At 44.4% G+C, this 21,880-nt stretch overlaps 1 protein-coding gene across 1 annotated transcript in view; it reads right to left on the bottom strand.

The window, feature by feature from the left end:
• The window catches only part of mfn1a (mitofusin 1a), a 67,849-nt gene that overhangs the window by 28,506 nt on the left and 17,463 nt on the right, over positions 1–21,880 (bottom strand). Inside the window, 8 exon segments of the mRNA XM_034183523.1 lie at positions 9,810–10,006; positions 10,091–10,256; positions 10,258–10,486; positions 10,571–10,673; positions 10,904–11,008; positions 13,053–13,179; positions 13,246–13,367; positions 17,020–17,087. Coding sequence (XP_034039414.1) covers positions 9,810–10,006; positions 10,091–10,256; positions 10,258–10,486; positions 10,571–10,673; positions 10,904–11,008; positions 13,053–13,179; positions 13,246–13,367; positions 17,020–17,087 — 1,117 coding nt within the window.

Genomic DNA, 21,880 nt, shown 5'->3' with positions numbered 1-21,880 from the left:
AAAGACACATAGGGTCAATGTCATGGCCTGCAAATAGTCCAGATCTTAATCCAATTGAAAATCTTTGGTGGAAGTTGAAGAAAATGGTCCATGACAAGGCTCCAACCTGCAAAGCTGATCTGGCAACAGCAATCAGAGCCATCAATCAAGCCAGATAGTTGCCATTTGAAATGACTTTAGTTTTGTGTCATGTCTGTGATCTGCTTTTTTCTACAAAATTAAACAACTGAATGAACATCCTCCGAGGCCGGTGATTCCATCATTTTTGCCAGGGGTTGTAATCTCCCTGTTGATTTGCTGCTGGTGAACTCAGACCTTAGGTGCAGTTTGTTTTCTGGCTGACTGATTCTGCTCCTTTTTCTCTGCCTGAGGCACTGGCATCACCACTGATGGATCCGATTGATCTCCCTTACCAAATCAAATCAGATCAAATCAATTTTATTTATATAGCCCAAGGCGCTTTATATTGTAAGGCAAGGCCATACAATAATTACGGAAAAACCCCAACGGTCAAAACGACCCCCTGTGAGTAGGCACTTGGCTACAGTGGGAAGGAAAAATTCCCTTTTAACAGGAAGAAACCTCCAGCAGAACCAGGCTCAGGGAGGGGCAGTCTTCTGCTGGGACTGGTTGGGGCTGAGGGAGAGAACCAGGAAAAAGACATGCTGTGGAGGGGAGCAGAGATCAATCACTAATGATTAAATGCAGAGTGGTGCATACAGAGCAAAAAGAGAAAGAAACAGTGCATCATGGGAACCCCCCAGCAGTCTACGTCTATAGCAGCATAACTAAGGGATGGTTCAGGGTCACCTGATCCAGCCCTAACTATAAGCTTTAGCAAAAAGGAAAGTTTTAAGCCTAATCTTTTTTTTCTTTTTTTTTTTTATTATTTTTTATCCAAACATACAAGAACAGAGGGAAAAAAAACAGAAAAGAAACTATGAACAATGGGGAAGAGTGCTGTTACATTTGTTCAGAAAATAAATGATCAGTATTCGCTAATTAAAATTTATATATATATTGTTCAGATAAAGTCCGATCTTGTATATTTCACATATTCTGTCCACTTTGACCATGTTTCATAGAAAGAGTCTCTTTGGTTCCGAATGATGGAGGATAGTTTTTCCATCTCGTAGATATCGTGGACTATTTCTATCCATTCTTCCACCGAAGGGGGGTCTGCCTTCAACCATTTTCTTGTGATGGCTTTTTTACTTGCTATTAATAGGATTGCCAATAATTTTGTTTCATTCCTTCTCCAATTCTGAACATTTACATCTCCCAAGTATCAATCAATCAATCAACTTTTTTCTTATATAGCGCCAAATCACAACAAACAGTTGCCCCAAGGCGCTTTATATTGTAAGGCAAGACCATACAATAATTATGAAAAACCCCAACGGTCAAAACGACCCCCTATGAGCAAGCACTTGGCCACAGTGGGAAGGAAAAACTCTCTTTTAACAGGAAGAAACCTCCAGCAGAACCAGGCTCAGGGAGGGGCAGTCTTCTGCTGAGACTGGTTGGGGCTGAGGGAAAGAACCAGGAAAAAGACATGCTGTGGAGGGGAGCAGAGATCAATCACTAATGATTAAATGCAGAGTGGTGCATACAGAGCAAAAAGAGAAAGAAACAGTGCATCATGGGAACCCCCCCACAGTCTACGTCTAAAGCAACATAACCAAGGGATGGTCCAGGGTGACACGATCCAGCCCTAACTATAAGCCTTAGCGAAAAGGAAAGTTTTAAGCCTAATCTTAAAAGTAGAGAGGGTGTCTGTCTCCCTGATCTGAATTGGGAGCTGGTTCCACAGGAGAGGAGCCTGAAAGCTGAAGGCTCTGCCTCCCATTCTACTCTTACAAACCCTAGGAACTACAAGTAAGCCTGCAGTCTGAGAGTGAAGCGCTCTATTGGGGTGATATGGTACTATGAGGTCCCTAAGATAAGATGGGACCTGATTATTCAAAACCTTATAAGTAAGAAGAAGAATTTTAAATTCTCCAGCCTAGAGGAAATAAATGCATGAATTAGTTTTTCAGCATCACTCTGAGACAAGACCTTTCTGATTTTAGAGATATTGCGTAAATGCAAAAAGGCAGTCCTACATATTTGTTTAATATGCACTTTGAATGACATATCCTGATCAAAAATAACTCCAAGATTTCTCACAGTATTACTAGAGGTCAGGGTAATGCCATCCAGAGTAACGATCTGGTTAGACACCATGCTTCTAAGATTTGTGGGGCCAAGTACAATAACTTCAGTTTTATCTGAGTTTAAAAGCAGGAAATTAGAGGTCATCCATGTCTTTATGTCTGTAAGACAATCCTGCAGTTTAGCTAATTGGTGTGTGTCCTCTGGCTTCATGGATAGATAAAGCTGGGTATCATCTGCGTAACAATGAAAATTTAAGCAATACCATCTAATAATACTGCCTAAGGGAAGCATGTATAAAGTGAATAAAATTGGTCCTAGCACAGAACCTTGTGGAACTCCATAATTAACTTTAGTCTGTGAAGAAGATTCCCCATTTACATGAACAAACTGTAATCTATTAGACAAATATGATTCAAACCAGCGCAGTGCCTTTAATACCTATGGCATGCTCTAATCTCTGTAATAAAATTTTATGGTCAACAGTATCAAAAGCAGCACTGAGGTCCAACAGAACAAGCACAGAGATGAATCCACTGTCCGAAGCCATAAGAAGATCATTTGTAACCTTCACTAATGCTGTTTCTGTACTATGATGAATTCTAAAACCTGACTGAAACTCTTCAAATAGACCATTCCTCTGCAGGTGATCAGTTAGCTGTTTAACAACTACCCTCTCAAGAATCTTTGAGAGAAAAGGAAGGTTGGAGATTGGCCTATAATTAGCTAAGATAGCTGGGTCAAGTGATGGCTTTTTAAGTAATGGTTTAATTACTGCCACCTTAAAGGCCTGTGGTACATAACCAACTAACAAAGATAGATTGATCATATTTAAGATTGAAGCATTAAATAATGGTAGGACTTCCTTGAGCAGCCTGGCAGGAATGGGGTCTAATAAACATGTTGATGGTTTGGATGAAGTAACTAATGAAAATAACTCAGACAGAACAATCGGAGAGAAAGAGTCTAACCAAATACCGGCATCACTGAAAGCAGCCAAAGATAACGATACATCTTTGGGATGGTTATGAGTAATTTTTTCTCTAATAGTCAAAATTTTGTTAGCAAAGAAAGTCATGAAGTCATTACTAGTTAAAGTTAATGGAATACTCAGCTCAATAGAGCTCTGACTCTTTGTCAGCCTGGCTACAGTGCTGAAAAGAAACCTGGGGTTGTTCTTATTTTCTTCAATTAGTGATGAGTAGAAAGATGTCCTAGCTTTACGGAGGGCTTTTTTATAGAGCAACAAACTCTTTTTCCAGGCTAAGTGAAGATCTTCTAAATTAGTGAGACGCCATTTCCTCTCCAACTTACGGGTTATCTGCTTTAAGCTACGAGTTTGTGAGTTATACCACGGAGTCAGACACTTCTGATTTAAAGCTCTCTTTTTCAGAGGAGCTACAGCATCCAAAGTTGTCTTCAATGAGGATGTAAAACTATTGACAAGATACTCTATCTCACTTACAGAGTTTAGGTAGCTACTCTGCACTGTGTTGGTATATGACATTAGAGAACATAAAGAAGGAATCATATCCTTAAACCTAGTTACAGCGCTTTCTGAAAGACTTCTAGTGTAATGAAACTTATTCCCCACTGCTGGGTAGTCCATCAGAGTAAATGTAAATGTTATTAAGAAATGATCAGACAGAAGGGAGTTTTCAGGGAATACTGTTAAGTCTTCTATTTCCATACCATAAGTCAGAACAAGATCTAAGATATGATTAAAGTGGTGGGTGGACTCATTTACTTTTTGAGCAAAGCCGATAGAGTCTAATAATAGATTAAAATTATATTAAAAGTATATTAAAAGTATATGCATTCAAATGTAAATGACACTTTGTAGCCAAAAACATTATTTACATGATTACAAATCTGTGACCAGTATGTCTTAAGAATACTACAATCCCAAAAAATGTGATAGTGGTTGGCCCCAGAGGAGCCACACAGCCTCCAACATGAATCCCCTCTCCCTCTGTGTCTTTTTTGAACAGGTGTGATAAAGAACCTCGTAATACTTTTCCATCCAAACTCTCGCCATGTATTAGATCCTGTGGTCTTCCACTGAAGGTGACAAATCTTTTCCCAACTTTCAATTGAAATGTTCAGATTGCCCTCAATTTCCCATTTTTTCTTAATGTTCTCTGTGTTACCTTTTTTACTTAATTGAATTGCTTTGTGCAAATTGGATATTATGTTGTTCATAGAAATTGATTTTATTAGAGTTAAAAAGGTGTGAATAAATCTTAATTCACTGTTTTCCCATAGGGCTTTAATGTTTTGGTCAAAATGATGCCTGATTTGTAAATATCTATAGAAGTCATCTTGATGAAGACCATTTTTCCCCTTCAGCTTTTCAAAGCTCATGAACTCCCCCTTGTGGATGAAAGAGTAGTACGAAGTCAGACCCTTTGAGATCCAAGTTTTAAACCTATTATCTTGAGTATTTGGCAAAAAGTCCGAATCATACGCTATCCATCTTAATATCCAAGAGATTTTCTCCAATTTACAAATTTTTAGTACCCCATCCCAACATTTCAACATAGATTCATACATAAAATCTTTCATAATGTTAAATTTGTTTCTTAATTTTTTATCTGACAGTGTTGCCATAATTGGTGTTTTTTCTGTTTCTACCCTTTCAACCTCCTTCCAACTGGCTGAGTAGGTTGGGGAACCTAAAGATACCAGGGGTTTAAGTTGGGCCGCAAAGTAATATTCTTGAAGGCAAGGTAGCCCGAGTCCACCCTTCTCCTTCCTGAACTGTAATGTTTTGTATTTAACTCTAGCTTTTTTATTGTGCCAAATATATTTACCCAACATTCTATCCCATTCATCAAAATATTTCTGTGGTATCCAAACCAGTAAACAATGAAATAAATACAGCAATCTTGGAAGGATGTTCATTCTGATTGACTCCACACGAGAATGTATTCCCAAGAAGGGGATTGTACTCCACCTCTGTAAATCCATTTTAATTTTTGAGATTAATGGACCATAATTTGCGTCAAAAAGTTTTTCAAAATCTTCTGTTAAAACCACTCCCAAATATTTGATGTTATTTGAGTCCCATTTCCATTTATATGTGTTTTTTATACTTATTGGTGGTTTATAGTTTAGTTTTAACACTTGAGTTTTATTTATGTTGATTTTATATCCTGAGAGGGAGCCATATCTATCCAGCACCTGCATTAGTTTGGGTAGGGATAGCGAGGGCTCAGTCAAGAATATCAGTATGTCGTCCGCAAAAAGGGCTAGTTTTTGTTCACCTGAGTCGAGGTTTACACCTTTGATTTCTGTAGTCTGTCTTATAACTTGGCTCAGCGGTTCGATAAATAGAGCAAATAAAAGTGCGGAAGCTCCACACCCTTGACGAGTGCCTCTCTCCAAGGCAAATGTTTTGGTCAAATCTCCATTAATTTTTATCCTAGCAATTGGTTTGTTGTATAGTGATGCAAAAGTATCAATAATATTATGATGGAAGCCAAATTTAGCCATTATTTTATATAGGAATTCCCATCTTACCGAATCAAATGCTTTTTCAGCATCTAAACTTATCATAAGTGTTTCCAAATTACATTTTTTGACATGTTTCATAATTAATAATGTTTTTCGAATATTGTCCTGAGTCTGTCTCTGTCTAATGAAACCCGTCTGGTCCTTATTGATAAGGTCTGGTAGAATTGTCTCTAATCTTTTGCATAAAATAGAGGTGAAAATTTTGTAATCTATGTTGAGCACACTTACGGGGCGATAGTTTCCACATTGCATTTTATCTTTATTTTCTTTCTGGATTATGGAAATGATGGCTTCTTTCCATGAAGGTGGTATACTTTTCTTGTCGATAATCCAATTAAACGTTTTCACCAATGTTAAAACTAGGTGTTCTTGCATCACTTTATACCACTCTGAATTAAATCCGTCGGCCCCTGGGCTTTTGCCGTTTTTCAATCTCTTTATTGATGCTGAAACTTCCTCCTTTGTTATTTCTGATGTCAATCTCTTATTTTGGTCCTCTGAAACTTTAGGTAAGTTTAGGGATAATATAAATGCATCAATATCTTCACTGCTCCCTAATTGTGATTGAGAATACAATTTCCGGTAATATTCTTCAAAGCATTCTTGTATTTTTTCAGGGTTAGTCTCCACAGCATTTGTTACTGGGTGTTTTATTTTGTATATTGTCCGTTCTGCCTCTTGTTTTCTTAATCTGTAAGATAAAAGCTTGAGTGCTCTCCCGCCTGTATCGTAGTATCGTTGTTTTGTAAAAAGGAGCTTTTTTTGGATCTCCTGTGTGTTTATAGCATCTATCTCATTTTTCATTTCCTTTATTTTAGATTTGACCAAATTATTTAGTGACGTGGAGTGCTCTTTCACAAGTTCTTTAAGTTTGGTTTCTAATTCTTGTATTTTCTGAATTTTACGTTTTTTTAGAGTAGCAGAGATTGCTATTATCTTTCCTCGAATTACGACTTTCAAAGCATCCCACAGTATTGCCGGGGAAACCTCATCGGTGTCATTGTGTTCAAGATAAGACTGAATTTCCATTTTCATAGTGTTTTGAATGTCAGTATCTTTCAAGATATTGGAATTTAGCTTCCATAGGGTGGATCTAGTCCTGTTGCTAATGTTGACTGTTAAATACACTGGTTCGTGGTCTGATATGGCATAAGTTCCAATGTCACAAGTTAATACTCTGTGCATGAACATGAAAAAAAAAATCTATTTGTGAATATACATTATGGGCTGAGGAATAATGAGTATAGTGACGCACTCTATGGTTATTTTCTCTCCAGACATCAATTATTCCCACTTCTTTCATAAAATTATTAACCTTTCTATAGATATTCTTAGCATCTGGTCTACCATTTGAGCTGTCAGTCTTTGGTTGTAGTCGAATATTAAAGTCACCTCCGCATATTGGAATACCTTGACATTTAGTTGTGAGTGTTTCCAATACATGTTTATATATTGACCAGTCACTGCCAGGTGGCATGTACACATTTAACAGACTCACTATTGTTCCCTCCAATTTACCTATAACCAATATGTATCTTCCTTCTTTATCCTTGCATTCAGAAATGTATTCAAAATTCACTGCGTTGGACAACAAGATTACGACTCCTCTACGTTTTCCCGAGCTGTGCGAATGGTAAATGGACTGCATTTATATAGCGCTTTTCCATCTGCATCAGACGCTCAAAGCGCTTTACAATTATGCCTCACATTCACCCCGATGTGAGGATGCTGCCATACAAGGCGCTCACTACACACCGGGAGCAACAGGGGATTAAAGGCCTTGCCCAAGGGCCCTTAGTGATTTTCCAGTCAGGTGGGGATTTGAACCCATGATCTTGTGGACTCAAGCCCAACACCTTAACCACTAGACCATCACCTCCCCTACTATCACCTCCCCTGAAGAAATGCTATCTGGACTTTCTCCCTTTTCAATTGTGATAATATCTTTGATCTCTTAATTGGATTGTGAATCCCATTTATATTTAGTGAAACAAATTTTATGGACCGGGATGACATCTGAGTGTATCAGTAATTAACAAAGTCATTAAACATGGCATTCTTCCCCTCCCTACCAAGAACAGCAAAATGTAGAACAACACAACAAAAAAAACAGAAATGAACATGACTCCCTATGTTGGGGTCTGCGCAGTAGACCCTCATGTGTCCCAGGGGGCGCTGTAAGGTAGTAGCCCTGCTCCTGTTAACAGTGCAGGGGATCCTCATGGGTATGACAGTGTTCGTAAACTTTCATAGTTGAACCTTCAATACTACGATATTTTACTCACCCAGTCATTTCGAACTTGTCATATTTCAGTCAAAGGGACATTTTTGTTCAAAAAAACCTTGCAGTCTTAAACCTTTACTCCGTGTTTGGGTTCGGGGGTGTTCTCCTGAATGCACGTAACTTCTCCTTGTAGCTGGGGTCCCGCTCTGAATCGGGTACGTTCTTCCTCACGCGTCGGTCCACCCGGGTCCAGGTCATCTGTTGGATGCGTACCACAAGCGATGTTGGTGTCTGTATGAGCTTGACTGCGTATCCCCGTTTCACCATTTCCTCTGCCGCCTCCGCTGCAGTGTCATAAATCATAACTCCATCGCCGTGTCTCACCCGCAGCCTGGCGGGGAAGAGTGTTTGAAACCGCACGTCTTTCTCTTTTAACACTTTCCGGATTTCGGCGTATTCTCTCCGCTTTCCAATAATGGTAGGTGGAAAGTCCTGATCCAAGGTTACTTGTTTATCGTTCCACTTGAAACCTTTCATTTGCCAGGATTTACGCAGCACCATTTCCTTGGTTCAGAAGCTTAAAAACTTCACAATGATGGAGCAGGGTGGAGCGCTTGGGGGTGGCATTGGTCCCAGGGAGCGATGTGCTCTTTCGATGTGTAACTCCACGTCATTTGGCAGCTGAAGACCTTCACGAAGCAGTTTTTCCACAAAAATTCTCATTTCTGACGCCTCTTTCTCTGCATTTTCACTGACCCCGTAGATTCTCACATTTTCTCGCCTGCCTCGGGCCTGCATGTCGATTAGCTGTTCATCTAACTTCGAGCATAGCTTTAGCAAGCCAGTAGCTACATCTTCGGTTGATTGAATTCGTTCTTTGACCTTTTCTATTCGGTTTTCCGTCGCCTCTAGCCTATTATTAACCGAAGAAATGTCACGTTTCAACTCTTCAAATTGGCCCCTGCTTTCCTGTCGAAACTGTTTCAACTCGTGCAGGATCTCGGAGTCCGCCATCGTGGGATTTGCTGAACAGGTGTTAGCTGGCCTCGTCCTCGGAACCCAAAACGTACTTTTCTTTCCCTTCTTCGTAGGAAAATTAGTTTATGGTGATGTCCGGCCCCCCTTCTAATACTTTGTGTATCTGATATTTCTCCTTAGAATGGGCCTTTTAATAAGATTTCTCAGGTTCGCTCAGGAGCCTCTCTACTGTGCTGCCAGCGTCGCGGTGTTCCAACCGGAAGTTTAAGCCTAATCTTAAAGTAAAAGACTCGACGTGACCAAAAGTAGTACATGCAAGTATGTTTCAAGTATACTTCCAGTTTACTTTTTATATACTTATCAGTACTATTTTTTGTTAAGGGCTGTCACCACTGATGGATCTAATATATAACCCAGCCCTGGTGCAGGGCTGGGTTATATATTAGAGACCCAAGATGGACTCTACTGTGTTTTCAGTTAAGGACTCTGTTTTTGTTTCTCTTAGGTTTAATCTGTTTCTGTTTCTTCTGTTTGTGAAGAAATTCTTGTGAACCTTATAAAAACCTTGTAGCTGTTAGAATGGCCAAAGCACAGGGCCACTCCCTTTGAGTCTGGTCTACTTGAGGTTTCTTCCTCACATCATCAGAGGGAGTTCTTTTCTACCACTGTTGCCTGTGTTCTTGCTCTGGGGGTTGGTAAGGTTAGACCATAGTCTTGTGAAGCGCCTTGAGGGAGCTTTATTGTGATTTGACGCTATGTAAATGAAAATAAATTAAATTGAAGGCAACAGCAGCTGTATCTTTTACAAGATTTTGCTGTTACAGCATCTCAAGTTAACAGTAAATAAATGATAATTCCTGTTTTACCTTGTAGTAAAACCAACAGGGGTGGGGGGTCCAGAAGTGTGTTGAGGTGTGCTTTGGGGGTGTGGTCATACTTGTGCACTTGCTGGCTGCAGGCGGAGCTTGTGATGGGGATGATGGCCCTCAGCCTGTGGGTGGCATGTTCCACAAACTGTTGCTTCAGTGCTTGCTCTCGACTGACATCTGTCCAGGTGAGCTTCTCGTACAGATAGAGGAGGCCGTAGAGCGACAGAGAGACTACAATGATGCGCCAGCCCACTGAACGCCACACCTGCAATGCCCAAACACCTCCAGATGCTTTTACAGGAGCAGACAATCTGAAAAGCTCCAGCATTTAAAATGGTTGTCTACGTACAACTCCACCAACCACCAGAACCGCCATGGAGGCCCGAGAGGTGATGGGCATCAGGCCTTTTACTATGGAAACCACCATCTTGTCTTTGGCGTCTTCCTGGAAAGAGTGTGTTTGGGAGCTTAATTTCCAAACACTGTTAGAAAGCTTTGAATGTGACGTCACTGCACTGGCCCACCTGGACTCTTGGATCCACGCTGCTCAGGACTTGTCTCGCATTGGTGGCACCGATGAAGCGTGTTACAAGTGCGGTCCATCCCAGAGAGAACTGGAACTCAACGTTCTCACGGAAGTCTGAGCAGAGCGCGGCCAAACCCATGTCATAGGTCAGCTGGAAGCTGCTGCTGGGAACGGCGAGCTGCTCCTGGACGGATGGCGACAGCAGAGGACGCACGCTGTCTGGAGACGAGTCACAAACAAAATGCATGAAATCACAGAGACATAAGGACAAAGACATGGACATCAAAGTAGAGTTGCGTTTACCGATCATGTGACTCTGAGCCGCACGAACATCTGACAGAATGCTGACAGAGCATCGCTGAGCCAAACCGCTGAGCATCCTGTCTTCCACGTGCTGCTGCAGCTTCTGAACACCAGAGACTCTGTTTTAGTCCCATCTGACATGGACTTAGTGATCACATGGGTCTGGTTAGCAGCTAACCGGGCAGGAACCAACAGCTTGCTGACATTCAGTGTTATTGGCTGGGAGGGTTACGGTGGATACAGACAGTAAGCTAGTACTGTGAGCTGTATTACTTTGAGGTTAGCACTTTGAGGGTAGCAGTGTGTGGATAGTACTTTGAGAGTAGTACTCACTGCTTTGTACCGCTCTAGAGTTTCTTGCGTAGCATCAAAATCCCCTCTGAACTCCTCCACCAGAACAGCAAGAGAACGGAATTCATCTGTCATTTCCACGGCAACCTGGCAGATACGTCATGTGTTCAGCGCCACATCGCAACAACGTGACCTTGACCCACAGACATAACATGAACACTGACCCAGAGATGCAATGTGACCCTGACCCACAGACGCAATGTGACCCTGACCCATGAAGGCAATGTGACCCTGACCCACAGATGCAATGTGACCCTGACCCACAGACTCAATGTGACCCTGACCCACAGATGCAAGGTGACCCATAGACCTACAGACCCAACATGAACGCTGACCCAGAGATGCAATGTGACCCTGACCCACAGACGCAATGTGACCCTGACCCATGAAGGCAATGTGACCCTGACACACAGACGCAACGTGACCTTGACCCACAGACATAACATGAACACTGACCCAGAGATGCAATGTGACCCTGACCCACAGACGCAATGTGACCCTGACCCATGAAGGCAATGTGACCCTGACCCACAGATGCAATGTGACCCTGACCCACAGACTCAATGTGACCCTGACCCACAGATGCAAGGTGACCCATAGACCTACAGACCCAACATGAACGCTGACCCAGAGATGCAATGTGACCCTGACCCACAGACGCAATGTGACCCTGACCCATGAAGGCAATGTGACCCTGACACACAGACGCAACGTGACCTTGACCCACAGACATAACATGAACACTGACCCAGAGATGCAATGTGACCCTGACCCACAGACGCAATGTGACCCTGACCCATGAAGGCAATGTGACCCTGACCCACAGACTCAATGTGACCCTGACCCACAGATGCAAGGTGACCCATAGACCTACAGACCCAACATGAACGCTGACCCAGAGATGCAATGTGACCCTGACCCACAGACGCAATGTGACCCTGACCCATGAAGGCAATGTGACCCTGACCCACAGACTCAATGTGACCCTGACCCACAGATGCAAGGTGACCCATAGACCTACAGACCCAACATGAACGCTGACCCAGAGATGCAATGTGACCCTGACCCACAGATGCAATGTGACCCATAGACCTACAGACTCAATGTGACCCTGACCCACAGATGCAATGTGACCCATAGACCTACAGACTCAATGTGACCCTGACCCACAGATGCAATGTGACCCACAGACCCAACATGAACACTAACCTACAGACCCAGCGTGACCCTGACTCATGGATGCAATGTGACCCTGACCCATGGACCCAACATGATTACTGACCTACAGACCCATTGTGGCACTGACCCATGGATCCAACGTGACCCTGACCCACAGATGCAATGTGACCCACAGACCCACAGACTCAATGTGACCCTGACACACAGATGCAATGTGACCCTGACCCACAGACTCAATGTGACCCTGACCCACAGATGCAATGTGACCCACAGATCCACAGACTCAACATGAACACTGACGCACAGACGCAATGTGACCCTGACCCCCAGACCCAACGTGACGCTGAACCATGAACGCAGTGTAACCCTGACCCATAAATGCAATGTGACCCTGACCTACAGACCCAACGTGACCCTGACTCACGGATGCAATGTGACCCTGACCCATGGACCCAACATGATTACTGACCCACAGACCCATTGTGGCGCTGACCCATGGATCACTGTGACCCTGACCCATGAATGCAATCTGACCCTGACTCACAGATCCTTTGTGGCACTGACCCATGGATCCAACGGAACCCTGACCATCGTTCCACTCAGTCTAGAAAATCCACTCACAGGTCGACCTGCAGACCCTCATCCCTGCTTGTCAGTTTTTGTTCTTCAGAGATGTTTGTGCTGTTGTGCTGCATGTTGGTTTATTATTCACAAGTTAATCTTAATTTGTTCCCACTTTCAGTTTGACCCACCCCCTGATACTGTCAGCTGTGCAACAGTGTCCCCTTGTGTTTCGAAATGATATAAGCATTCATATCTCCAAACAACCCCAAGTTACAGCTGTGAAGGATCCTCTCCCCAGAAAGGTTTTGGTGTTTTTGTTGGGATCCTTCAAGAGGAGTTGTTTTTGTTTTTTTCCCCAATTTTTTATTAATTAATTAATTAATTTTACCTTGGCAGTGACATCATCAACAATCATCTTAATCTGCTCTTTGATGCTGTCGGTCACACGGTTGATCTGTCCACGTACAAAATCCAGTCGGTCTCTCTGCTCCTCCCTCTCCTCCAAACAACAGATTCTGTAAAGGGTCAAAGGTTATGGTGGGTGGAGACTGTGCTGGAGGACTGTGCTGTGATTGCTTTACTTTCTGTCTGCAGAGGTGATGTTGATGGCGTCCATCACGGCTTTGATGGCCTCACTGATCTGCCACGCTCGCACTGTGTGCTGCTCAAACTTGGTTTTCACGGCTGACTGAGAGATCAGTTCCTGCAGGGTCAAAGGTCATTTCAGAGAATGCATCATCCAATCGGTGCAGAGCTGATTAACACTGACAAAACAAAAGCAGGAATTTGTGTGACAGCCCGACAAAATGAGCAATGTTTTCTATGTTGTCTTCCAATTATTTCCATTAGGGGGCGCCACAGCTGATCATCCATCTCCTCAGCCTGTCCTCTGCATCTTCTAACAACGCTTATTGAGTGTTGTTAGAAAGACAGGTGATGTAACACGGTGGTAAACATACCACTGTCCCAGCTTTTTTGAAACGTGTTGCAGGCATCCATTTCAAAATGAGCAAATATTTGCACAAAAACAATAAAGTTCATCAGTTTGAACATTAAATATCTTGTCTTTGTGGTGTATTCAATTGAATATAGTTTGAAGAGGATTTGAAAATCATTGGATTCTGTTTTTATTTACATTTTACACAACGTCCCAACTTCAATGGAATTGGGGTTGTATTACTGTGGATGATCAGGTCATGTTCTCACACACTGTCCTGTAAGGGGTGCCCCAGTGCAGCCGAAATCAGTAGTGCAGGTAAGTCAGTGCTCAGTTGTTCCTTCCTCACAGGATGTGCTTATTGCAGAATTTAAGTCTGATCATGCTACCTTGTCCAACCCTGTGTTTGTTGATTCCGGAGCCGATTCTAATCTTATGTTGTCATCTCTCGCCAGGTCCCTCCACCTTAAATTGCATCAGCTATCATGGCCTCTTGTGGTTGGCCATGAGGTCATCACACGCAATCTGTTCGTATGACCATCCCTGAAAATCATACTGAACAAGTTAGCTTCCACATCTTTGATAAAATGACTCACTCGGTTATACTGGGGCATCCCTGGCTTCAACGCCATAAACCATGACTTGATTGATCTCGGGGTAAAATTGAGTCATGGGGACCTGCATGTAATGATTCCTGTCTGACAAAGACTGTTGTACCCATCCATCCATCCATCCATTAATCCATTTTCTTCCGCTTTATCCAGAGTCGGGTCGCGGGGGCAGCAGCTCAAGCAAAGCCGCCCAGACCTCCCGATCCACACACACCTCCCCCAGCTCCTCCGGGGGAACCCCAAGGCGTTCCCAAGCCAGCTGAGAGATGTAATCCTTCTAGCGTGTCCTGGGTCTTCCCAGGACACGCTGGAAGGACTGTTGTACCATCAAGCATAATTAAGTCAGATCTAGATGGGGTCCCATCATTCTACCATGATCTCGCTGAAGTCTTTATCAAAGCTAAGGTGAAGTCACTTCCACCCCACCGCGAGTAAGACTGTGCTATTGACCTTCTCCAGAACGTCTAGCTATGAACACCTATATTGAACACCTGAACACCTATGAACACCTGAGACTGGAGGCGTAAAGCCATAACAATCTTCATATCGATGTGAGAACAGACTTCGAGTCGCCACTGTGTTTTTGTATATTGTCTCTTCCATATGTCTGTATGCAACATTATTTCAATAAATACAGGAGGCAAGTGGGCGGGGCCCTTCAGGACTGACGAGACGCTCAGTGACGAGGGTCACGTTCGTTTGCTCTCTCCTGATTCAGGAAAAGAAATTCAGTGTCTCCTGCATGATTGTTTTCTGTGTTAACTGAGTTGTTCTCCTTTTCAGGTTCAACTCTGACATTTTGATTTTTGCAAATGTATTAAAAATAAAAACTATGAAATCACATGTCCATAAGTATACACAATCTTTGCCATGAAGCTCAAAATTGAGCTCAGGTGCCTCATGTTTCCGCTGATCATCCTTGAGTTGTTTTTACAGCTTAATTGGAGTCCACCTGGGGTCAGTTCAGTTGACTGGACATGATTTGTAAAGACACACACCTGTCTACATATAAGGTCCCACAGTTGACAGTCAGAGCACAAACCAAGCATGATGTCAAAGGAATTGTCTGTAGACCTCTGAGACAAGATTGTCTGGAGACACAAATCTGGGGAAGGGGACAGAAATATTTCTGCTGCTTTGAAGGTCCCAATGAGCACAGTGACCTCCACCATCTGTAAATGGAAGAAGTTCAGATGCACCAGGACTCTTCCTAGAGCTGGACGCCCATCTAAACTGAACGATCTGGGAAGAAGAGGAGAACCATCCAGAAGGACATCCATCTCTGCAGCAATCCACCAATCAGGTCTGTATGGTAGAGTGTCCAGACAGAAGCCACTCCTTAGTAAAAGGCACATGGCAGCCCACCTGGAGTTTGACAAAAGGCACCTGAAGGACTCTCAGACCAGGAGAAACTAAATTCTCTGGTCTGATGAGACAAAGATTGAACTCTTTGGCATCATGTTTGGAGGAAACCAGACACCATCCCTACAGTGAAGCATGGTGGTGGCAGCATCATGCTGTGGGGATGTTTTTCAGCAGCAGGAACTGGGAGACTAGTCAGAATTGAGGGAAAGATGAATGCAGAAATGTACAGAGACATCCTGGATGAAAACCTGCTCCAGAATGCTCTGGACCTCAGACTGGGGTGACGGTTCATCTTTCAATAGGACAATGACACTAAACACACAGCCAAGATATCAAAGGAGTGGCTTCAGGACAACTCTGTGAATGTCCTTGAGTGGTCCAGCCAGAGCCCAGACCTGAATCTGATTGTAACATCTCTGGAGAGATCTGAAAATGTCTGTGCACCGACGCTCCCCATCCAACCTGATGGAGGTTGAGAGGTGCTGCAAAGAGGAATGGACCAAACTGCCCAAAGATAGGTGCACCAAGCTTGTGGCATCATATTCAAGAAGACTTGAGGCTGGAATTGCTGCCAAAGGTGCATCAACAAAGTATTGAGGAAAGGCTGTGAATACTTATGGACATAGGATTTCTTAGTTTTTATTATTGTTTATAAATTTACAAGAATAAAAAACGAACTTTTTTCATGTGGTCATTATGGGGTGTTGTGAGTAGAATTTTGAGGATAAAAATTAATTTACTCCATTTTGGAATAAGGTTGTAACATAACAGTGTGGAAACAGTGAAGTGTTGTGAATAATTTCTGGATGCTCTGTACACAGACTCTTCAGCTTGAAACAGATGAGCGTCTACGACTCCTCCTGTAGGGGACATCAGTCAATCACAGGTAATTTTCCTAGCCAAGGGTGGTACCCATTTCCAGCTGATGGATTGAGATGATGCAGATGACAAACATGTCACCTGAAGCACAGATTGGGAATCAAATCCCAGTCTATGTATTGGTTGTCCAACTCCTCACAGAGATACCTCATCCGTTGTGCTAAGGTAGGTTAACCATTTATTGCTTCCTCTAGGCTTTGCTCTGAGTTGGACAAACAGTTTCCAGGCTTAAGCTGCCTATCTTCAGGTAAAAAGATAGGCTGGTGCTTCTCTGATGTTGAACTGCTGATTTCTTGGTTGGGGTTTGATCTGCATTGTCTTAGCCCACCCACCTGTAAAATGGATACTGGCATCGGTTGGAGTCCACCACTCCACCTCTCAATTAGAAAACAGAGGTAAGCACCGGCCCAATGGGCTGTTGACTCTGAGATAATTTCCTAAGCATCTTCCTGTTGCTGTGCCCGAGTCACAGCAGGTGGTAGGTTGGTGTCCAAAGTGGAAATAGCTCTAATCAGAATAACCCACCTGAAGCTGGTGATGGGGGTTTGTTTTTTTTTAAATACCTCAAACGCTCTCTCAAACCTCTGGAACTCAGCCAGCCTCTCATGGAAACCTTCAGCTAGAGCGCCACCTGTAGGAAAAGCCACAAATAAAGACAACTATTATTTTTACCTTCTAGAGTTCCAATCAATTTGAACTTAACATTCTTTTTTTTTGGTTCATTTTCATCTGTTCCTGTATTCAAGGCCTGAAACATTTCCCATTTTGTAGTGTTGTTGTTCTTTCTCACAACACTTCACAACACAAGACATTCTGGCGTTGAGGACACCAAGCGATGAAGCGTCTCAGGTGTCTCATTCCTCCTGCAAACACATCTTAAAGTGTCCAACAAGACGGGGTCTTTGTTGAATTTTTCTTTTAGAAATTCTCCTCCCATTCCCTGTTGGGGACAGGTGCGGACTGCAGGCAGGCCAGTCCAGTATGTGTCCCCTAGTCTTCTGCATCCATGTCTTTGTAACAGGTGCAGAATGTGGGTTTTCATTGTCTTGCTGAAAAATACACAGATGTCCCTGGGAAAGACGTCATGTTTAAGGCAGCATGAGTTGCTGTAAAATCTCAGTGCATCACAGAGTGTCAGTGACCTTTGACAAGGACACTGACATGACCCCAGACCACATCAGTCCCTGGCTTTTGGACTTGTTGCTGATAACAGTCTGGGTGGTCTTTTTTTGTCTTTGGTCCAGAGCACACAATGTCCATTTCCTCCAAAAAGATTTGGAATACTGATTCACGTTTCCACTGTGTGATGGAACCTGTGACCAGTGACGAGGTTTCCGGTTTGGCTGATGTTCACCTCAATTCAATTCAATTTCTTTTCATTTATATAGCGCCAAATCACAGCAAGTTGCCTCTAGGTGCTTCACACAAGTAAGGTCTAACTTGGCCAACCCCCAGAGCAAGAACACAGGCGACAGTGTGAGGAAAAAACTCCCTCAGCAGAGCATCAGCTTCTGTTTGGACCAAAACATGTCCAACAAATTCACATCACCCATAATGTTCCTGCTACAAAAATGATCAAGTCAACCAGAAAATCAAAGTGGAGGACAAGCAAAAACTAAAACAGACATCTGAGAAAGACAGGCAGAGACTCAAATTCCACAAACAGAAAAAAATGTGTGTCCTTTTTAATTATTTTCTGTCACAGCCTTTGTGTGTCCATCACATCAATGATGTGTCTCAGGTTGTCCCTCACATGGCTCACCTGCAGTGGTGGGCACAGCTAACCAAAAAGTTAGCTTTGATAACTGGTAATCAACGAACTAAAAAGTTATCTTTTTTAACGCTAAACCAATAAACCGCCTAAAAACTTATCGGAAGCTACAGACAACCGATAACTTTCGCTTTTGCCTTCCATACACGCTCAGCTACTAAGAAGCCAATTTTTGCTCTGCCCCCTGCTGTAGGAAAATGTCATTTACCCTGACAGGATACAGCGGTCCTGCGATGAGGCAGAGGTCTTGAAATGGAAAGCAGGTTTGAATTATGGTTTTGCTTTATAAATAAAATTATTCCAGATAGAATAACTACATTAATGTAAACTCTTCAAATGTACAAAGTGATATATAACACATATCTGTTAATTTAAAAATAATCCACTAATTTTGAAGATTTGAACATTAACACACAGATGTCCAGAGGGGATTATGGGTAACTAAGCCTCCGCTCATACTGATTGGTTGATTCATTCATTCTATGTAAAAACCAACACAAGTGAATCAATATAACATGTTGGTGTTTACAAATAAGTGTGCTTTTGTAAAATATGTCAATTTTTCATTTGTATTAAAAAAGAGAGAAATTTTCAAGATCCTGCTAGACAGCGCCTAAGCGCACACGTGATGACATCACAACTCTATCCAGTTAGGGAGATGAGGTTTCTTTCAATAACAAGAACTGTCAAAAAACTTTCTCATGTGTGGTTGGAATTGTGTGGCAATAGGAATCGCTTTTTGAATGCTTGAATAACGATGTCAGTCGCACAAAGAAATCAAATAATAGTGAAAACATGTTCATTGCACCCAGAATGTTGGTATTTTGGTCGTTGAACTTTGCGGTGCGGTGTCAATAATTCATTGATCAGTCGCTCCGTGCGGCGTCATACCCGATCAGTTAGTGGCTCTGTGCGGTGTCAAAACAGATCAATCAGTTGCTCAGAGCTGAGCTGAGTAGGGGGGCAAAGCTCTCGATTTACCGATTGATCTACGGTCCAACCCTCACCTATGGTCCTGAGATTTGGCTCATGACCGAAAGAACAAGATTGCGAGTACAAGCAGCCGAGATGAGTTTCCTCCGCTGGGTGGCTGGGCACTCCCTTAGAGATAGGGTGAGGAGCTCGGTCATTCGGGAGGAGCTTGGAGTCGAGCCGCTGCTCTTCCACATCGAAAGGAGCCATCTGAGGTCGCTCGGGTATCTTTTCCGGATGCCCCCTGGATACCTCGCTGGAGAGGTGTTTCGGGCATGTCCCATAGGGAGGAGGCCCCGGGGAAGACCCAGGACACGCTGGAGGGACTATGTCTCTGGCTGGCTTGAGAATGCCGCGGGGTTCCCCTGGAGGAGCTGGGGGAGGTGTGTGTGGATCGGGAGGTCTGGGCGGCTTTGCTTGAGCTGCTGCCCCCGCGACCCAAGTCCAGATAAAGCGGAAGAAAATGGATGGATGGACATTTAATGTAGTTATTCTATCTGAAATAATTTTATTTATAAAACAAAATCATAAGTGAAACCTGCTGCCCATTTTAAGACTGCTGCCTCATCGCTGGACCACTGTATAGGGTTAAGGAATAATGATTTTCTTTTTTGTGGCAGTTTGGCAGCCAGGCCCTTTCTGCTGGGGGCAGAGTTGAGCTCAGCTCCTCTTAACTACCTCACTGCTGCTAAATATATAGCAGACAGGAGCAAAAGGGATTATAAATGTTTTGCAAATTACCAGCTATTTTAAAAAATAATTTAGCAGTCTAAAAGTTATTGGAACTAAATTTATTGGAAGATAAGTGGTCCGATGATGGTTTTAAAAGTTATCTGAAAAGTTAATCCGCTAAAAAAACATTATCCCTCATTCACATGGCTCACCTGTCTCGGGCCCTCCCTCACATGGCTCACCTGTCTCGTGTCAGCCCTCACATGGTTCATCGAACTCGGGCCCTCCCTCACCCGGCTTACTTGTCTCAGGCCGTCCCTCACCCAGCTCACCTGCCTCGGGCTCTCCCTCACCCGGCTTAACTGTCTCTGGCCATCCCTCACATGCCTCGCCTGTCTCAGGCCGTTCCTCACATGGCTCACTTGTCTCAGGCTGTCCCTCACATGGCTCATCTATCTCAGGTCGTCCCTCACCTGTCTCAAGCCCTCCCTCACTCGGCTGACCTGTCTCAGGCCATCCCTCACATGCCTTGCCTGTCTCGGGCCGTCCCTCACATGGCTCGCCTGTCTCAGGCCATTCCTCACATGGCGCATCTATCTCAGGTCGTCCCTCACCTGTCTCAGGCCCTCCCTCACCCGGCTTACCTGTCTCAGGCCATCCCTCACATGTTTTGCCTGTCTCAGCCCGTCCCTCACATGGCTCAGCTGTCTCAGGCCATCCCTCACATGCCTGGCATGTCTCACGCTGTCCCTCACCCGGCTCACTTGCCTCGGGCCCTCCCTAACATGGCTCACCTGTCTTGGGCCGTCCCTCACCCGGCTTACCTGTCTCGGGCCATCCCTCACATGCCTCGCTTGTCTCAGGCCATCCATCACATGGCTCGCCTGTCTCAGGCCGTCCCTTACATGGCTCATCTATCTCAGGCCATCCCTCACATGCCTTGCCTGTGTCAGGTCATCCCTCACATGGTTCATCTATCTCAAGCCATCCCTCACCTGTCTCGGGCCCTCCCTCACATGCCTCGCATGTCTCAGGCCCTCCCTCACATGGCTCACCTGTCTCAGGCCATCCCTCACATGCCTCGCATGTCGCAGGCACTCTCTCACGTGGCTCATCTGTCTCGGGCCCTCCCTCACCTGGCTTACCTGTCTCAGGCCATCCCTCACATGCCTTGCCTGTCTCAGGCCTTCCCTCACATGCCCCACCTGTCTTGGGCCCTCCCTCACCCAGCTTACCTGTCTCAGGCCATCCCTCACATGCCTTGCATGTCTCAGGCCGTCCCTCACCCGGCTCACTTGCCTCGGGCCCTCCCTCACATGGCTCATCTGTCTTGGGCTGTCCCTCACATGGCTCACCTGTCTTGGGCCATCCCTCACATGGCTCACCTATTTTGGGCCCTCCCTCACCCAGCTTACCTGTCTCGGGCCATCCCTCACATGCCTCGCCTGTCTCAGGCCGTCCCTCACATGTCTCACCTGTCACGGGCCATCCCTCACATGGCTCACCTGTCTCGGGCCGTCCCTCACATGGCTCACCTGTCTCAGGCTGTCGGTCACATGGCTCATCTATCTCAAGCCATCCCTCACCTGTCTCGGGCCCTCCCTCACCCGGCTTACCTGTCTCAGGCCATCCCTCACATGACTTGCCTGTTTCAGGCCGTCCCTCACATGGCTCACCTGTCTCAGGCCATCCCTCACATGCCTTGCCTGTTTCAGGCCATCCCTCACATGGCAGACCTGTCTTGGGCCGTCTCTCACATGGCTCGCCTGTATCAGGCTGTTTCTCACATGGCTCACCTGTCTCAGGCTGTCCGTCACATGCCTCACCTTTCTCAGGCCATCCCTCACATGGCTCACCTGTCTCAGGCTGTCCCTCACATGGCTCATCTATCTCAGGCCATCTCTCACCTGTCTCGGGCCCTCCCTCACCTGGCTTACCTGTCTCGGGCCATCCCTCACATGGCTCAACTGTCTCAGGCCATCCCTCACATGCCTCACATGTTTCAGTCT

Source organism: Thalassophryne amazonica, chromosome 12 (genome assembly GCF_902500255.1).
Source record: "Thalassophryne amazonica chromosome 12, fThaAma1.1, whole genome shotgun sequence".
In the NCBI taxonomy this organism is placed as follows: domain Eukaryota; kingdom Metazoa; phylum Chordata; class Actinopteri; order Batrachoidiformes; family Batrachoididae; genus Thalassophryne; species Thalassophryne amazonica.
The sequence above is the reverse complement of the archived record's forward strand: the minus strand, read 5'-3'. Positions and strand labels throughout refer to the sequence as shown.